Consider the following 19,111-nt stretch of genomic DNA (forward strand, 5'->3'; position numbering starts at 1 on the left):
TTCTAGGAAGAGTTCAAGCCTAATTAGCTCTAATTCATTTATCTTTCTAGCTGTCCATGCTATGTGTGGAACACTTCCCCAGAACAACAATTCAGATTAGTTCATTCTCTCCTTGTCAGCTTTCTTTCCTGTCCAGCTTTCACAACTATGTATAGAAACCAGAAATACAATGGTGTGGATGTCTCTGACTTTGATATTTAATCATGTATCTTTGCTCTTAAAGAGTTTATTAGTTCCTTCATAGCTGCCATTCCAAATGTTAGTTCTCTTCTGATTTTTTGACAACAGTCCCCATTTTGATTTAAGATTGAGCAATTCATTAATTTCAAGCAGGGTTGGCATCACCTAGTGTGGTGATACATGGTGTCACCCTCCATTGACCTCCTCCCATACCACACCATAAAGAATCTTTAGTAATGTTTTTTGTACTTGTAATAATAAATCATAATTCTCTTACATAACAGAATGTAATAGCAATAGTTGTGACATAAATAACCAGCCAAATTAAAACTATACCTTTAAATTACAATATCATATACAGTGCCTAAATGTATTTACATGTATATAGTTTTATGTGGTTAGAGTTAAAATTTGGTAACGTGTGATGTTTTCAAAGAAAATTTAAGAAGAATAAAACATTAATATAAAAAATCAAACATTTTATAATGTAAATAAAAAGCCCCTGAGGCATCTCCTTTCTCCTCCCATTGAGTCTCGCTCCGCTCACACCATCTCTTCCACTGAACTCCAGTGTTTTAAAGGGATGCAGGTGAACGCTGCAACCTGTTTCTGCCAAAAGACAGATATTTGGGGGGCAGTGGTGTTTCGGCTTCTTAGGGTATCACCTGGTGCAACCTGCACCCCCACACCCTCCTAGTAAAGCCCCCCCAATTTAAAGCGATTAATGATGGAGTCAGAAACTTAGGCCATTTGCTGCTTTAAATTCTTATCAGACTGATTTTTTCTTATTAGAAGCTGTAAATAATGATGCCACATTTCAAGGCTGGGTGATTTCTGTGAAAGTTTCATGCCATTTAAGGTCCTAGTTCTATCTAGTCTTATTACATTCCTGTCTCTACATCCCATTCCCCAAGCCAAATGAGTTTAAGATGATTATTTTCAGTCATGATGGGCCTTAATGAAACCGAGTAGACCGTGCTGCAGAAAGTAGCAATTACCTGTATGTCAAATCATCCACTTTTCCATCAATTTATTCCCCCCCAAACACATCCTCCTGGCGCCATTGGGCAGGGGAGTTGTCCTTTTCAATGAATTTTTGCAAGAGCAGAGGGGGAAACTCCTTGCTTGTGAACTACGTGTTCTGTCACTAATTAGCAACAAGCACAGGCAAGTCCGCCTTTCTCAGAAGGGAAACAGATCTTGGAAGAAAGATACTTCCTTTTGCTCAATTTGCCTTGTGCTAAACAAAATGTGAGTGAGATGGCAAAAGATTATTTGATGAATAATGTAACAAATAAATTATTCCTTTGCCAGTTAGTGCTGTTAATGTTTTTATAATGGAGGACAAGTTGAGAGAGGAATCTGCATCATTTAAACCTGATCTGACCAAATTATTTTATCTGGATTCCTCATATGCTCTCCCTCCCTATGAACCTCATGTCAGCTGAAGCACAGTTACTTTCTATAGAGACTTATTATCACCCAAATATTCTGTATTTCATTATTAACAAATCCACATGGTACCCAAGGTTCCATCAGTCACCCTGAATCTCCAAATAGGCATTAGGTGAATGGTTGTTTGCTGTAATTTGTAACCTGAGCATCAGAATTTTGATCTCATCTACTAAATCATGCAAATACTTTATAGATCTTCCTCTTCTTTATGATGAATTATAGCACAGAACATTCCATTCTCTTTGGAGAATTATGAAAACAAAGCCGTTTTTTTGCCGTAGAATCGCAGAAAGAAATATACATGTATCATATACAGGATGACCACAAAATAGATAAAAATAACCATCCTCTTTCCAGGCTGTGTACATTTGCAACCTTATTTGGGTAGAGTGGTCTGAAAATACAGTCATCATGGTCTGGGCTGGCTTCTTCTCTCAAGTTCAGTCAGGGAAAATTTATTTTGTAATCTTGAAGATTTGAAGTAATAATAACAATAATACAAACTGTACCTTTTTTTAAAAGGCAGATTGCCTGCCTGAAACTTAGAGACTGAGGCAAAACTCATGACTGAACCAGCCCTCAAATCATAAGGGCAGATACATCTAACATTAGCATTACAAAGGTGGGAGGAAGCCTGATTTACTAGTGTGGGAATGGAGGACAGGGAATCACTACAACTAATCTCTTTAAGGCATGGTATATCTGTATGCAGCCCCAGGGCTTGGATTTTCAGAGTGCTCAGGGAAGAATCATGTTTAGTATCATGGTTTTAGAACTGAAGTTCTTTTAGGTTCCTAATATAGGACCTCTGCAGACGGGCAGCTAAATGCCACCCGTTTTTGCCCCAGAAAGAGGCCACAGGAACCACATGCCAAGGCTTTTGGAGGGACCAAAAAGAAACTGTTTCTGGGTGGGCTCTATTTGCATCCCTGAAGGGGTGCCATTGATACGATGACGTGACATGACACCCCTTGTGCGTAGAGTCATTTGGGCGCTGTGCCCAAAGGACGTCATTGTGGCACGCCATATATGTACAAGTATGCACCAAGATGGCACCAAGATGGCGCCCGGGTGGTGGAACTAGGGCTCTGTGCATATGAACGCTCGGCCCTAGTTCAGTCCTAGTTCGCCTGCCCTTTGTGCCAGCCTGTACAAACTCATAATTTTACATTCCTAATGGAGCATTGTAGCTCTTATATGGCTGAATACTTGGTACTCATTTATTGGTATGTGCCTTTAGGTTGACTCTCTTATGGTCACCCTATTTTCTAGGCAAGATTTATTCAGAGCAGGTTTTCAATTGCCTTCTCCTAAGGCTGAGAGAGTGTAACTTGCTTAAGGCCACACAGTGGCTTTCCATAGTTAAAAAAAGATTCAACTCTGGCCTCCTGCAGCCCTCATCCAATACTCAAATCACTATACTATGCTGGTTCCTTTTGTTGCTAGTAGTGTTTATTGGGAGGGAGGGGGGCAGTTCACTTGATTTCTCAATTTTTTTTATTTTAGAAAATTAATTACTAATTGGTTTGAATTGCATTTTGAGACATTTCTCAATTCATTAATCTGAGTTTTTTCAATGTCAGACCCAGCCAGTCCACTGGCACATAATTGTAGTATATCAACAAATCAAAGAAAGGTCACTTGGGCCCAAAACAGATGGGCCAAAAGGTCTGCCGTAGGGCCATGTTGGGGGCGTAGTGTTTACATAACACATGCCTCAAACTCAGCCGGAAGGCGTGCTAAGCTCACCCCAGCAAAAGCCTCTCATTTTTGGTGGCCAGTTCAGGACTGTGGCAGTGGCCCAGATTGGGGCTGGGTGCATGTGGTCCCTGAGGTCCTGCAGCCCCTGGGCATTCCTTTTGCCCTGTCAGTTTGAGATCTTGCTTAGGTGGACAAATGCTCTCAGGGCAGGGCAGTTCTGTTAATGGATTGCCGCACAAACTAGTTTCATTTACCACCATCACCATTTTCATCCCATCTACTCTGAGCAGACTTATCACTAGACCAACAATAGAACTGCATCAAGTGAGGTTTTTACATTTTTGGTGTGAGGATGGGGTCAATGTTGACAGCTTCTTTGGGGAAGCACAGGTGATCTATTAATCATTTTTCTTTCTGGCATTATATACTGCATAATTGTATGTTTAAATTGTGATCCCTTTTTGTTCTTTGCACATATCACTGATCTCTTGGTGGGGGGATACATAAACTGATAACTGTGGCGAGCATGTGGCATTTCAGAAAGTAAGTTATAAAATGTGCATGTTAAAGGAATGCTCATGGGGTGTGTGTATGGGCATTTAGTATATGACAGTGTTTATACTAACTGTTGTCTTAGAACAAAACTCTAGCCTTTTCCTTCCTTTCATCCTACTGAATGTGTTTTCTCCTGTCATTTCACAGCAAGACACATAGCGGCATGCACGTGTCACAGGGAGACACTGGTATCAGGGAAAACATTTCCCTTTGTGCTGGAAACTATTTTCAGCCACAGTTCTAGGCTCTGAGAAGAAAGGCCAGGAAAGCATGGGCTGAGCCCATGCTATTCTGACCCAGGTGTTCGCCCAGGTCAGTCTCTGGGCCACCACATGTTTACATACCCCATGCCAAACTGGGGACCTGCTACCAGTTCATGCTCTTTTGGTGCCATTGCTACTACTGAGAAGCCTCCCCCCCCCCCATTGCCACACCTGATACAGAAACAGGGTGCATTACTGCACCCACATGGCCAGGCTCCTTGTTTCCACATGAGATGCAGCGACGTGGGGCTTCTCAGTCAAAGCAACATTACAGAAAATTAGGTAGTGTCGGGGCCATTTGAATAGCCAGGGTTTGCCACAGATTTTCCAGGAAATCTGTTGGCAAACTGGGGGTCAAATTGACCCAGGGTAAGGACAGTTTACCCTAGGATCAGGACAGATTCACAAGATCTGTGTTCAGTCTGCTCGGATCAGGCTCAATCCTGGCTCCAGTGTTTTGGCCTGCATTGTCCAAGCAGAATGATGCAAGGTTGGGGGAAACATGGGACTTTTGGCCTGTGCAGACAACCCACCCACTGCAACATGATTTCTGGCTTTTATGACTGATCCAAGGAAGGATAGCTGAAGACTGAGCATGTAGACAGCAGTACCTTTAAATCATTATCTGTAAAAGGGAAACTGAAAAAACACAAGAACCACAGAGAAGAATTCTTAAGTGCAAAGAGATACATTTGAACCTTTGTGTTGGGGAAATGTATATGATGACCTATACAATGTAGAAGTTAGAACTAAAAAAAAAGTTCAGAATTACAGTGGATTCTAGGGGTTGTTCCAGGACCCCCTCATGGATATGCTAATCCACAGATACTGAAATCCCATTATATAAAATGGCATAGTAAAATGGTGTCCCTTATATAAAATGGCAAAATCAAGGTTTGCTTTTAAGGGAGAAAAATGTGTGTGTGTGTATTTTCAAGTTGTGGATGGTTGAATTCATGGATGCAGAATCTCTGCATATGGAGCAAGTGGTGCTAAATTGAATATTCAACCCAGTCTTTGGTGAACTATGAGCCCATGAGCTCATCCCACAGTGTCCAGTTCATGAAGTTCACTATTTCAAATGACCTAGCATTAATGGGAAGGTTTGTGGGAAAGGATTAACATATTAAGCTAGAAAATGGAATTCATTTGCTCTAGTGTTGAAAAGGGGATATTTGTAACAACTAAGTTAATTTTAATTTGACTTTATAGTCAATTTATGTTACTTTGCAGTACTACGCCAAAAGTCTTATCAGAATAAAGGTGCAAAAGAGGTCCCTTCATCCATATTTTTTAGTTTTGGAGAGAAGAAAATACTTTCATGAATTTTAGAAAATCCCATTTCTCACCCACCTCATCAAAAACACTTCTCTCACTTTCCCTCTTTCTATCTTATTGCCTTCTGTATTCTTTAGCTTACTGATTCACATTTGATCCTAGCAAAAAGTCCCAGGGTTAGGATCTTCAGGATTCTGTTGCCAGGGACAGATGAAGAGCCTATGTGCTATGTTCAGGGCAGAACACAATGGGATTATCTGAATGCAAAGGAGGCCATATATTGTCCTAGAACAGAAACCCCAGCTTACTCCTTCACTTCATCTCACTCCATCCCAAGCTTCCCTTAATACTTGTGCCATACACCTTGCAATTTCCAAATGCAAAGGGACTAAAAGAAAACAAGAAATAGCGTTCCATCCAAAAAATTATAGTTTGTGTAAAGAAATAGTTGGATAATACTTTTTTTGGGGGGGAGGGTCTGTTTAGCATTTTTATTAATCAATTAATTCCTATGAAATAATTCAGTTAACCAATAACTTAATTAATACTTCAGTTCTGGAGAAACATTAACACTGAAATTCAAACTTAACTCAGTCACTTCCATTTAAAATACACTTAATTAACTTGCCTTCTTTTAAAAGCAAATTTGCATCTTGATTGATTGTAATTCATTAGTTCCTATTACTGTGACCTAGAGGTTAGTTGGCTTCTGTTTAAATACTGCAGAAGCTCTCCCCAGGTCTGTCAGGAGATCTTCTCGTCCTTCTCCTCAAGATGGCTGAGTTCCAACTCAACTGTGCCAGGGAACTTTTCTGAACCAGCTCTTTTTGGTGTATTTCTGGGACTACACATTTCCCAGCATCTTCCTTTTGGATGTAATGTGGGCTGATTTAGTTTAGTAGTTAGGCTTGCACAAAACAAGTGGATCCCTTCAAAATTAACAAAGGATTTGGAGAGAATGTCAGAATCTCTACCTCCTGGAAAAGACTTTTGTTATTCATCAATAAAACTAACACTGGCACAATTTAGCCTCAGGCAGATGGGTAGAAAGTTTTAATTGAGGAGAGAAGTATCACGTATGTTGAAGGAGAAACATTGTAAAAAATTAGCATAGCTTCTACAAAGTGAATTCTTAATAAAATTTTAAGATTTTGGCAGATTGTCGGAATGTGTACATGGGATCCATTTGGGGGACAATCATATACCTTTGATATTCAATACAATGTGGTCATCCCTCCAAAGTACTTCATCACCTTTATCAGAAATGAGTAGGAACCTGCAGCATTCTTGATGTTATTTAACTATTGCTTTCATTATGCTTATTATAATGTTGTCTGGGACTGATATGAATTGTAATGCAGCTTGATCATTGATTGCTAACAGATTTAAAAAGAAAGGAATAAGTAGGAATAAGGGTTTTTTAAATAACACAGAAAGATGAGCGGTGGAGTCCCACTGTTGCAGCTAATACTATTGCAGCTAATACTATGAAGCCTATTGCATGTGGCTGTCAGGCTGTCCTCTCTCAGCTCTGCTGGTAGTTAGAAGGCCAGAAGCTGGAGTTGGGTGTGTAGACCAGATCAGGCCAAAGCTAAAGGGGCCAGAAGCCAATGCATTGTCAGCCCAAACAACAGGCATCAAGGTCCAAATTGTTAAGCAGTTCCACTCTCCAATAGAATTTTGCAGTTTTGCTACCACATAAAGTATTTACAAAGGCAAGAATTATGAAGAATTTTGTCATCCTGAAATTGTCATCCTTGTAATATCTCTCCAGCCACCTTGGGTGCAACTAATCTGGTTTTTTTTTTTGTTTTGTTACATTTATTTGTTTTGCAGAAAAAATTCTAGACTACAGTTCAATAAAGTGAAAGTGGAAGATGCAGGAGAATACAGTTGTGAAGCAGAGAATGTGCTGGGCATGGACACTGTCAGAGGCACTCTCAGTGTAAGAACTGGTAAGTTATAGAGTTGAGCCAAAGTGATTGATTTTGTTTCACTTTCGTTCTGTGCACACATCACAAATCTCTTGGGGTTCAAGAAAACAATTTAAAAAAAATACTTGTTTTTTTGAAATTTTATGCTTTAGAGGTAGTTCTGCAAAAGCCCCTCAAAAATCAAGAGTCTTGGAAATTACATATTCCCTGAAATTCTCAAGACGATGGAGATTATCAGATGGGGGGAAAAGCCAGGAGTAAAAATGATTCTCCTGGGAAAGTAACACGATCGCGCTGAAAAAATTCAGAAACATTGTGCTTATCTAGGACTTAAACCATGAAGATTCAGGAATGCTCCAGCAACAAACTGTTCACAGGGAAATACTGGGAATGGTTTGTTGCTGGAGCATTCCTGGATCTTCATGGGTTAAGTCCTGGATAAATGCAACGTTGTCTGAAAATCTTCAGCACGATCACACAATTTTGCTGGGAGAATGCCTTTTACTTTGTTGATTTCCCCCCGTCTGATAATCTCCTTAGAGAAGTGCAGTCTGTGAGCATGTCTCACCAAGTTACATGGAGCAACCTGGACTGAAAAAACAAAATCTGAGGCACAGTCCCTCCTCTCCATGGGCTCCCGACTATACTTAGACCTGATCCCATACCTGCCTACATTCCAAATTTTGGCAAAAACGGCGAGGTCCTTTTATGTTCATGCAATTTTCTTCCTGTTTGATAAAAGGTTCTTAATAACCAAATATGCAGTAGTTAGTGTAATTTATGTAATTCTTTTCTTTAAAGCACTTCTGTGCAGCTATTCTGTCAAATCCTTTAATATTCTAGCAGAATAATTTAGTTACATATCACTTCTAAGTGATATGAAGTGCAATCCACTGGCAGTACTTCTAGTGTAGGCCTCCTATGATCTTTATTTTACACATCCATATTTGATTCATTCTTATATGTCACCCCATTCATCTAACAAAGTAGTTTTGAACCCCCATGGTTTCCCCTGCCTTTGTTTCATTTGCTTCCTTGGATGGTCTTAGTCTACCAGGGCCTTAGTCTACCAAAAATAAAAATTCTAATGGTGGAAGGGAAACAGAATTTAAGTAACATTCCTTTCCAGGTCTAGTTTAGACTGTTGTGACTTTCTGTTGTCCAAGGCTCTTCATATCTGAAAGATAGGTGGTAATTCAACAGGTCATGGAGCTCAGTCTAAGCACTGTGGAAAATGTTCTGCTTCTTCATCTTCTGATGGGCTTAGCAATGAAAGCTGGTAGCTGGAAGAAGTATGGCTCTTAGTTCAGTCTGGATCTAGGAAAGATGGAGATGTGTGACTACTCGTTTTGACATGAAAAGTCAAAGCCTACTAAACCCAAGATTTTAGGCTTCTGTTTTTCTGCAGCTAGTCCAGCAGGTATAGGCACTGACTGACTGGTTCATAACCAGTTTGTAAAGCATTGTTTCAATGTGAATGTTTATCCTGTATGGCAGAGAAGTTAAAACTGAACTTCAATCTATTTTAAAACAGAGGAAACTGGTGAGGGGAGCTTATGTCTTATAGTGACATGCTTGTCACACGCTTAAGACAGGAAGAGAAGGAAACAGGAACTGTAGTTGACTTTGCCCTAGGAGTGGCAACACTTCTAAATTTTGCTGTGATCTTCTCTAGACTGCTTACTCCGGAGGGACGCTGCAGCAGCCAAACTGCGTGGCATCCCGCCACCCCAAAAAGGACCCGGAAAAACTGGATTCGTCTTCGGACGCCGTGTGGACGTCATGAGTGTGCCATTGGTGCACTCATGATGTAAACAATGTGCAGCGACATCTATACGTTGTGTGTCGCATACGTCACAATGGCAGCCCCCATATGGATGGGAGGCTGCCATTATGCCACTGCTATGACGTGCTAGAGTTAGGGACCATGCGGTTGGTGCATGCTCCCTAACCCTAGAATTGCCGCCTGAATGCTGCTTCCTGGCGGTATGTACCCAGCCAAAGTTTTTATTTACCATATAGACTCGACTATAAGTCGACCTCATGTATAATTCGAGGGCAGGTTTGGGGGCCAAAATTATGGCTTTTGATATGACCCATAGATAAGCTGAGGGGCATGTAACATGCAGCATGTAACTTAGGGGCATGTAACAAAGGATGTAAAGGATGGTGAAAAGGAAAATGATGCCAAAGAACTTAGAAAATTCCAGCAGACATTAACTGTTTGTGCTGATCCTAAGAGCTGGATAAATGAGACAGTATGCTTCTTTTTGGTGCTCCCAGGATGGACTACGCTCTCACCTTTTATTGCTCTGTTCATAAAAAGGGGACGTCTCCTTTTTAAAAAATCAATATCAGAGTTAAAGAATAGTACTTACATTGTCCTGTGGATAAGTTGACCCAGTTTTTTTGGGTCAGCGTTTTGACTAAAATTTCTAGACCTATACATGAGTATATACAGCAGTCTCTGGGCACAGTCATGCATTCCACTATAGCACTGCTAACATGTATGCATATCAAGTGTAAATACAGTAACTGTTACTACTCACACAAATAGTAAGGGTAAAAATGTGGATGCTCAAGGCCCATTCAAGTCATTTCATCTGGTGCATGGCGTTGCTCCTTCCAGCACAGCTTCCAGCATATGCTGGAAGCCACATAAGAGGCGCCTGCATATGACACAGGCGCACTGTATTTATATGCCCAATTCTATCTTCTAAAAATATTACACTATGTGTGTGTGTGGAGGGGGGGAAGCTTATATATTTTCTGTAAAAGTATGTTCAGTGTCCATTTTGTGTGTGAAGATTTAACTTTACACTAAAGCCTTAATAAATATTAATATTCTAATAAAAGTCTTTTTTTTTAAAAAAACACACACCCCTTAACATTATTATTGATTACCTTTGTGTATTTGAAAAGTACACAGAAACAGGGCTTATGTTATTTGTTTGCTTTCAATATACAATACATTTTATTCCCCTCCTGCCTACCCTTACTGTCCTGCTGCAATGGAAGATACCAAATTCCTGTGCATCCTTAAAGAGCCTTACAGATTATGTGGTGGTAATGAAGCAAGTAAATGCCTTTTCATTTTTGTTTTGTTTTGAGTATCCATGTTGTTGTTGTCACAAATCTATCATGGCAGTTTCTTGGCAAGATTTGTTCAGTAAATGGTGAAGTAAGACAATCACTGAAAGACATCATGATGCAGTGGTTTCAGTTTTGTTTTGAGCAAGTGCATTTAAATGCATATATAAATATGGCTCAGCTGTGAGTGGGGAATGGGGTGTATTAGGGTTGTGAGAAATGGGGTTGGGTTCACTAGTGGGGAATTCAAGGGGACGTTTGTGATGTGAATGTTGCTGCCCATTGTTTTTGGCTTTCCAGTGTTGGGCTTGATAAACCACAGTTTCCAAATACAGTAACATTTTCTGGAATATATTTCATAGATGGACAGCACATTTAAAATGGCAAGGTAACAATACTGGTGGCTTGACACTTTACAAGTTTTGTCAAGAAGGCAAACAAACAGCTGTAGCTGAAACTGGGATGTGAATCTTCCAAACTGTCATGCGAGCAACTTGAGAAGAGTGTTTGAATTCTGGCCAAGGTGACCATGTGTCCTCCCTTTCCAGGAGATTTTGTAACGCACGGTCTTCCTTTAAGATTATGACATCTTGTCACCCTGATCCTGGTACATCTTATTAGCTTTCTCCGAAATTCTGAAATGCATGCAGTGTGCAATATGTCAGCTCTATCCCATAACTTTCTGCATTGTCACAGGGCTAGTTAGAAGGGTAATCCCATTTCCATGGTTATAACATTGTGGTTCCACTTTAAGTGCCCTGGCAACAACCTATGGAATCCTGGGGTTTGCAGTTCAGGGAGGGACAGTTAGAAATTTCAGCCAGAGAGCACCACAAGTGCCTCTGACCAAACTGCAAACCCCAAGATTCCATAGGACACAACCATGGCGTTTAAAATGTAATCATAGTGCTATAATTGTGTGGTGCGAAAGGGCCAAAGGTTGCAAGGCTAAATCTTGTATTTACTCAAATCACATAGGTTTTTTTTAGACATGAAAAGTAGTTCCTCAGATCCAAGTGAACTAGGTTTTGGGTGGAGAACCAACTGGGTAATTTAAAGTACATTGGCTCTTTAACATTGTGGCTCATTAATAAACTTAGGGGCTGTACGGACTGCCCTGACAGAGCGACTCTGTGCTGCCCCTGGGAGCGCCAGATCAGGCCTGCAGCAACTGCATGCCGTGGGCCTGATCCAGTGCTTTGTTGGTCCACAAAGGGCTAGAAAAATGCTGCTCTTTCTTAAAGCAGTGAGAAGCTGTGATTGTTGTGGCGGCAGCAGCGGCGGTGGCTTTTCACCAATTCTGTGCCACAGTGCGTCTAAACACGAAAGAAGGGGTGTGATGCTGCCCGCTGCGTGGATAGTTGGTCGGTTGGCATGATGTCAGCATCGGAGCGGAGTTGGGGTGTGCAGTGTGTGGTCGCCACGCCCACACTCTACCCTGATGCTGGTGTTTCTTGCTGGTATGTATAGCCCCTTAATAATTTAATTCCTGCAAAGGGTTAGTGCTGAAATTCCTATGAAAGCCAGTCACCTTAGTTGAGAAATAAATTTAATCAAGTTGTTTTTTTTTTGTTGGCAAAAATTCAAAATCAATTATAGCTTAATTTTTAATTTGATTGTTCCTATTACTGTCCAAAGTAATGGCAATGGGAAATACCCACTCTGCAGGCCTTGGAGGTTGAGTAAACATGTAGAGGATTTGGGTGTAAGTAGAAGTGCATGGGGGACTGTTGTTATTGTTCTATTATTTTGAGATAATCATAGAATCATAATAGAGTTGGAAAAGGCCTCAAGGGCCACCAAGTCCAACCCCCTGCCAGGCAAGAATACACCGTCAAAGAACCTCAACAGATAGCCATTCAGCCTCTGTTTAAAAACCTCTAAAGAAGGAGACTCCATCACACTCTGAGGGACTGTGTTCCACTGTCAAACAGCTCTTACTGTCAGGAAATTCCTCCTGAGATTTAGGTGGAGTTTCTTTTCCTGTAGTTTGAATACATTGCCCCTTGTCCTTGTCTCTGGAGCCATGGAAAACAGGCCTCTTCCTTCTTTGATATGAGATCAAGTATTTAAACATGTCTATTATATCCCCTCTTAACCTTCTTTTCATCAAACATTCCCAGCTCCCCAAGCTGCTCCTCATAGGGCATGGCTTCCAGATCGTTCCCCATTTTTGTCACCCTCCTCTGCACACATTCCAGCATGGTGTATATAATTTTGTAAAACAGATACCAGTAATAATCAGTTATTGGTTACGTTGTTTAAGTACTTGGTAATGTGTTCTACTTTATATTGTTGAAAACAGATAGCTAGAGGACACAGCTTCTCTCATGTTTAGTTCCATGTTTGCCACAGTCCTCTGGGATGCTGCTACTGCTGCTACATGAAACTTTCAGCTCTGCTAATAGTCCAAAAGGATTAATAATAACTTAACAGTTGTCTGTGAGCTGAGCTACAAAATATGTGGAAAAAGCCAAGGAAAATGACCACAAAACTGGAGTAACTGTCCTAGGAAGAGAATTTGCATTTATGACATCTGAGAATTTTGATTTGAGGTAAAATGAGGATAAGGGAGGGATATGTTAGAAGTATAGAATTATGCATAGTTGGAGAAAGCAGACAGAAAGAAACTTGTCTCTATTTCTCATAGTATCAAACCTTCAGATCATCCAACAAAACAGAATAGTAGAAGATTCAGTACAACAAATGTACTGAATCTTGCACCATTCTGTTACAGAATGAATGTGGAAGATTCAGTACAATAAATGTTTGTTGAGTGTCAGGAAACCTGGATGAGGACAATCCTGGACTGACAAGATTTTTCACTGTTCAGTATATATTCTGCACAATATTTGTACATGAGGTTTGGGGGAAAGGAAACAGCATTTTCTGTGCAGAAAATAATACTCTTTCTTGCACAGAAAATACTGCTTTTGGCTAAACAATGCTCCGAACTTCAGCACAGGAAACAACATGCTTTCTGCAGGAAATATTTCTGTACTGAAAAAGCTGTTTCCTGCACCCTCAAACCCTCACTATATTTTATTCCCAAATTGCAGATACTTCTTAAAAATTGCACATTAAAAAAAACTGTTAAAATGGGGAGAAAAATTGCTAAAATTACCGTACTCATTGCTATATTTGAGCTATAACATCAGTGAATAATTCCTACAATAATCAGAAAACAGTTTAAAAGACCAAGTTGAAAAGATTCATCTTTACAGTTTCCCTAAAAGCAGCTTGTTTGGGAACTGATCTTAACTCAGAGAGGAGTGTTTTCCACAGTAAGTGACCATAACAATATGCCACATGGATGGCTGTTTAGAGAAAGCTGCTTGTGGTGATGCACTTCTGTTTATGGTGTGGTGTGAATCATAAGTGTAAATCATAAGTCATGGCATGTATAGGAGCTAGAAGGTGAGCAAAAAACTACCCCTTCATCAGGGAGTTTCATTTAGTGCAAGTTCTCTATCTTTTCTGTGAAGAGAACTTCCTGGGAATCTTTCTGCAGTAATTCTTCAAGCCAAGTTCTGCAATGACATATTTTCAGTCATGGCTAATGCCCCATCCATACTGATGAATGAAGTCATTAGTCATTTCCTTTGGTTGATATCTCCTCTTTATTCAGTTGGTTCATTATCGTATAAAGGCAGCCATAGTGCAGCAAAAGTAAATCTTTTGCTCATACTTGAGTTAAATGTTACTCCTTTGGGGGCATTATTCAAAGATTGTAAAATGTGTTGTGTGTAAAACTTTGCTTTAGGCAAGGGAGCCGTTTCAGTAGTGGAAGGGCATAAAACCCACCGGTGCTATCTACTTACAGTGGATGAGGCCATTTTATTTTCCAGTAATGTCCTAGAATTACGCTATGTAATGATGCAGTATCATTCCTGGGTATTATCAGAGAGTAAAAATAAGAACTGCCAGATGAAGAGAAACCACAAGATTCTGAGAATTATCTCCATTGTTAAAATTTGCCCATCGGAAGCAAAGAGAGGGAAAGCCATTGCCTCATCCTTTCCCCCATCATAACCTGCCCCCGTGTACCTGAAGTTTTCTTTGGACCACTTTCACAAAATGCAACTGTGAGACAAACCATTCTAACTCTTTACATGACACTGCTAGCATAAGGAAATGTAAATCTAAAATACTCTTAGGTGTCTGCATCGGTCTGAATACTAGGAGCAGCTTTAAAATTTTTTTAAAAGGCATGCGTTTTGAGCTTTAGGCCCCAAACCACTTATTGTAACTCCCTCAAATATCACTTTTGTCATGTTGGCATCACAACATGTCCGGAACAGAACTGTGAATACAGGAGGACCAACACATTTTCCAACCATTTAAAATATGCTGAAGATGTAAATTTAAGATGGCCAGCTAGAATTGAAGGTTGATTGCTCATGTGTGTGTATGAGAAATAAGGTGTATTTCATGAATTGTGCTTTCATTGGGAGATTTCATTTCTTTCTAAGATGCTTAGTACTTTAATACTATTCAAGAAAGTTGTGCATCTCCCTTCATATTCCTCATGGATCCCACTCAAGGGTACATACACAGCCTCACTGATTGGCACTCAGAAGATCCCCTCGCATCCAGGGCTTTCTTGCCTGAATTTTCCTAGGAGCAACAAATGTCTTACCTGCTTCAGAATCTAAATTACTAAATTAGGCGGGTTATAGACTGCCGCTTTGAGGCGGTCTGCCGCCGCCGCCGTTTGCTCCGTAAGGGAGCTGTCGCAGCCACACCGCGCGGCTCCCTTACGGAGCAAAAAAGAAGCTCCAAAATGGAGCTTCTTTCTGCGGCGCCCTAATGACATCGTGAGGCGCTGCTGGCGCACTCGCAATGTCATTAGCGCCGCGACACGTTCGGACGCACAGCGTCCGATACGTAAAGATGGCACCGGCCGTGTGGAACGGCTGGCGCCATATTGTACGGACAGAGTCCGTATTAGACCCGGGGCGTCTAGAAGAGACGCCCCTTTTTAAAAATGGGACGTCCTGCGGACGTCCCAAGTGCCGGTTTGTAACCGGCCTTAGTTGTAATATAAGAAATGTGTAAGTACCTCATCCCTCATATTCTCTTTGATCAATATTATGTCATTTATTTTGTTTTTACCAAACATCCCTCATGAGTGTTTTATCAGCCCTTGACATATTCTTAAGGGCTTCTGGAATGCTTCCAGAAAGGTATTTTGGTGTTTTCACCTTCACCATTGCTTTCACCTTCCTAATCATCAAGAGAATATTCTTGATATATGCATAGTACTTGGTTTTAGCTAATCCAAAACCAATCTAGACTATATACTAGACTCTATAGGAAGCCAGTGTCATCTCTAAAGACCAAATTAATAACAATGTTATGCATTTATGTGGCATTACTGAGTATTCAAAGGGTTTCACATACATTATTTGTGATACTAGCCCACATCATTATTTCTATCATTATTTCACATCATTATTTCTATCCAGTATTTCATGTCAGAGTGAAAGTGACTTATCTTAGTGAATCACTTAGTGAATTCAAGAGAGAAGCAAGATCGAAGCAGGTGACTTCCAGAGTACTAGCACAGTCTTTTAGCCACTGTGGTACACTTTTATACCATGCAAATTTCTGGAACTAGTGCACCATTCAGATCCCCATTGTTCCATTTTTCATTTCCGCACTTTCTGGGAAGTGGAGAACATTTAACACTATCTGCTGTAATGTTCGCTGTATACATCTCCTAGAGAAATGTTCCTTAATTACACTATCCTTCTCATCTCTAAGAATCCTCCCCTTGTGCAGATCTGCATTTTATTAGCCAGAAATAATGTTTACATCACCACTATGGTTGCAAAATTTGTCCTGGCTGCTAGTAGCTAGAATCTAAATATCAAAATCATTTGTAGGAATTATTTCGGAATATTGCAGACTGCTGGTATTTTACTCTGGATATTTAAACGTTTATTCATATAAATGTGATTTTTAGTATGGTTATTATATCTAATTTGTTTATTTGTTGGTATTTTATTTATTTTAATGTTTCTTAGTATTTTGAATTGTGATGGCTTATAACTTTTATGAATAAAGATTCTACTACTACTACTACTGCTGCTGTTACTTCATTTTCACACTTTGTAAAGAACATTGTGCATGTGCAGTTTACCATCATTTGGGGTCACTGGTATCTACCTCCCCCATCGATTATCAATATCCATGTGTACCTTGATAAACATGTTTCAGGAATATGTCTTCATATGTAATTACCTTGTAGTTTTCAAGCAGAACGTCATTATTTGTAATCATTTGCAAGCTGCTTTTTAACCCAAGGTTTTCAAAGTGATTTACAAAAAAGGGGATTTAATTCTTGAAGTGTCCCCTTAAGGATCTTAATTAGTTTAAGTATGTGTCTGGGTTCAAAGCCTGCAATGCCCTCTTTAGTCACTGAGTGGCAAACTTATCTAACCAATGCATAGGTTTACAGCTTGAACATGAGAGAATAGTCCAAAAGATAGAATTGTGGGGCTGGCCATCTTCTTGTTGAGGGGGAGCCTTCAAACACTGACATGGATTTTAGGGTTGTGCTGTTGCATAGGGTTTAGGGTTATGCAGTGAGTATGCCTAGATGTCCAACTGTCTGAGGTTTCCCTCACATGAAACTTGAGCAGCTTTCAGTTTTGCTTAAGTGTTTACATTCTTCCACACTAAAGACTATTTCAATATATATGCAAACTGAGTGTTTTTGCTAGTAAAAAACAAAACAAAACAAAACAGATAGAAGCCAGGGTTAGCCAGGGATTTCAGCAACGTAACTCAAGGAGTGGGAAGTGCAAAATAAGCATGTAATATGTCTTTCCCTCCCTCACAGTATCCACAACTCTGTCCTCTGGGCCTGGACACACTAGACAGTGCAATGAAACAGTTAAGTCCTACTGTGTCAACGGTGGAGTTTGCTACTACGTCGAGGGCATAAATCAGCTGTCCTGCAGGTAAGTGGAAAAGTTCCTTTTCTCCAACACAAAATATAACTCTTGGAAACTGAGAGGGTGACTGTTTGTGATGTGCTCTAAGATGGCAAGTTGCCTTGGTGGTCCCTTGACAGTTCCTTTGGCTAAGAAAAGGAACAGGCTTAGCTAGAAGCTTGTTGTGGTTGCCAGGCCTTTGTTTTCTGCAGTATCTTAAAGCATCAATACTGCAGGAATGCTTCTTAGGAGTTCATCACATAGTAGGGAAGCGGCCAAATCCCGTGCAAAAATGGGGTTTAAGACCCTGTACAGACTGGTGAAAAGCACTGGCCTGTGGGCAGAGCCACAGCACAGCTTTTGCATGCTGCACACTGTGACCCCGCCACCAGGACACCATTTTGGCACACGCCAATCCACATGGTGTGTGCCATGATGACGCAGCTCTGGCGCTGCACCCAAATGGCACAGTGCCAAAGGGGCATCATCAAGCCACATGGTGGTGGCTATGGAGCCCCTTTGAGGGTGCAAAAAGGAGCTGGGTTTCTGGCTCCTTTTTTGTGCTCTATGGAGGCCGGATTGGTGCCATGGCATGCAGTTGCTGCAGCACTGATCCAGCTGGTAAAAGGGTGGCTGTATGCCACCTCAAAGGGGCAGTCTGTATAGCCCCCAAATCCAGGAACATCCGACAAAAGCAGGATTGTTTTCAGATGATGTCGGGCACATTGAGCATTAACATGACATTAACCCTTGCAGAAAGTTGCAAAATCGTCCCGCTTTTTACTTTCGGGGAAATCCCCAAAGTAAAAAGCAGCACAATTTTGCCCACTTTCTGCACTGGTTAATGTCACGTTAATGCTCAATGAACCTGATGTGTGGAAAACAATCCCACTTTTGTGGGATTTTCACAGGATTTATGAGACCCCGTTCATGTATAGGATTTGGGCACTTTGCCTCCCGTGTGATAAACTAATTAGATAGGTTATGCTAGAAAATTAAGGCAGTGACTCTTTTTATCTTTATTCGTCACCATGTCTTTTCTTCTGTTTTCCTTGTTCCTTTCTAGCTACCAAGGATACTCGGGCTCCTAATTTTTCTACATCTATAGATTTGAAAGTATTGCCTTTCTCCTTCCGGGGGAAAATCCTGGCTTTTAACAGACAAATGTTTAGTGCTAGCCTTTAGCTGATAGACATTTAGCATGTGCCATCAGCAAAAGGGATGATTGCTTGTGTTTGCATTTTTGGTGGTCTGTGGTGAGACCTGGTAAACTGAAAATAGGAGTTTGCTTTAATGGGCAAGGACAGTGACAATATTCAGATGTTTATATACCAAAGAAGTTAAGACATTGGCCTATAAATCATTGCCTGAAACACAGCAAAGGAAAAAAAGAACTCAAAATAGTTTCTTGTAGATTCAAATAAGACAACAGTGTGGAGCTATCATAGAGGTGGGGGAATTTCATTGGTAGTTTCTGATTATGCAACAAAGAACTCTGGATTCTGAGTAGATTTGTTTGCAGAGAGATAATCAGCTGAAGGGTCATAGAAATGGAGGCTGTTCTCCTATGCACACTTTCCTGGGAATAAATTGCACAGAACACAGTGGGATTGACTTCCATGAAATATGCATAGGAATGCACTGTGAACAATCCAGAAAGGCTGACATACCTTTGAGAGGACATTCACCATGAAATTTTCTCTCTGGCTGTTGC

The 19,111-nt window shown here is 40.6% G+C and overlaps 1 protein-coding gene across 1 annotated transcript in view; it reads left to right on the forward strand.

Moving 5' to 3' along the window:
* NRG2 (neuregulin 2) overlaps positions 1-19,111 on the forward strand; it is a 186,896-nt gene that overhangs the window by 113,692 nt on the left and 54,093 nt on the right. Inside the window, exons 5-6 of the mRNA XM_042464379.1 lie at positions 7,269-7,387; positions 17,304-17,424. Coding sequence (XP_042320313.1) covers positions 7,269-7,387; positions 17,304-17,424 — 240 coding nt within the window. The remainder of the gene's footprint in view (positions 1-7,268; positions 7,388-17,303; positions 17,425-19,111) is intronic.

Source organism: Sceloporus undulatus, chromosome 4 (assembly GCF_019175285.1).
Source record: "Sceloporus undulatus isolate JIND9_A2432 ecotype Alabama chromosome 4, SceUnd_v1.1, whole genome shotgun sequence".
In the NCBI taxonomy this organism is placed as follows: Eukaryota; Metazoa; Chordata; class Lepidosauria; order Squamata; family Phrynosomatidae; genus Sceloporus; species Sceloporus undulatus.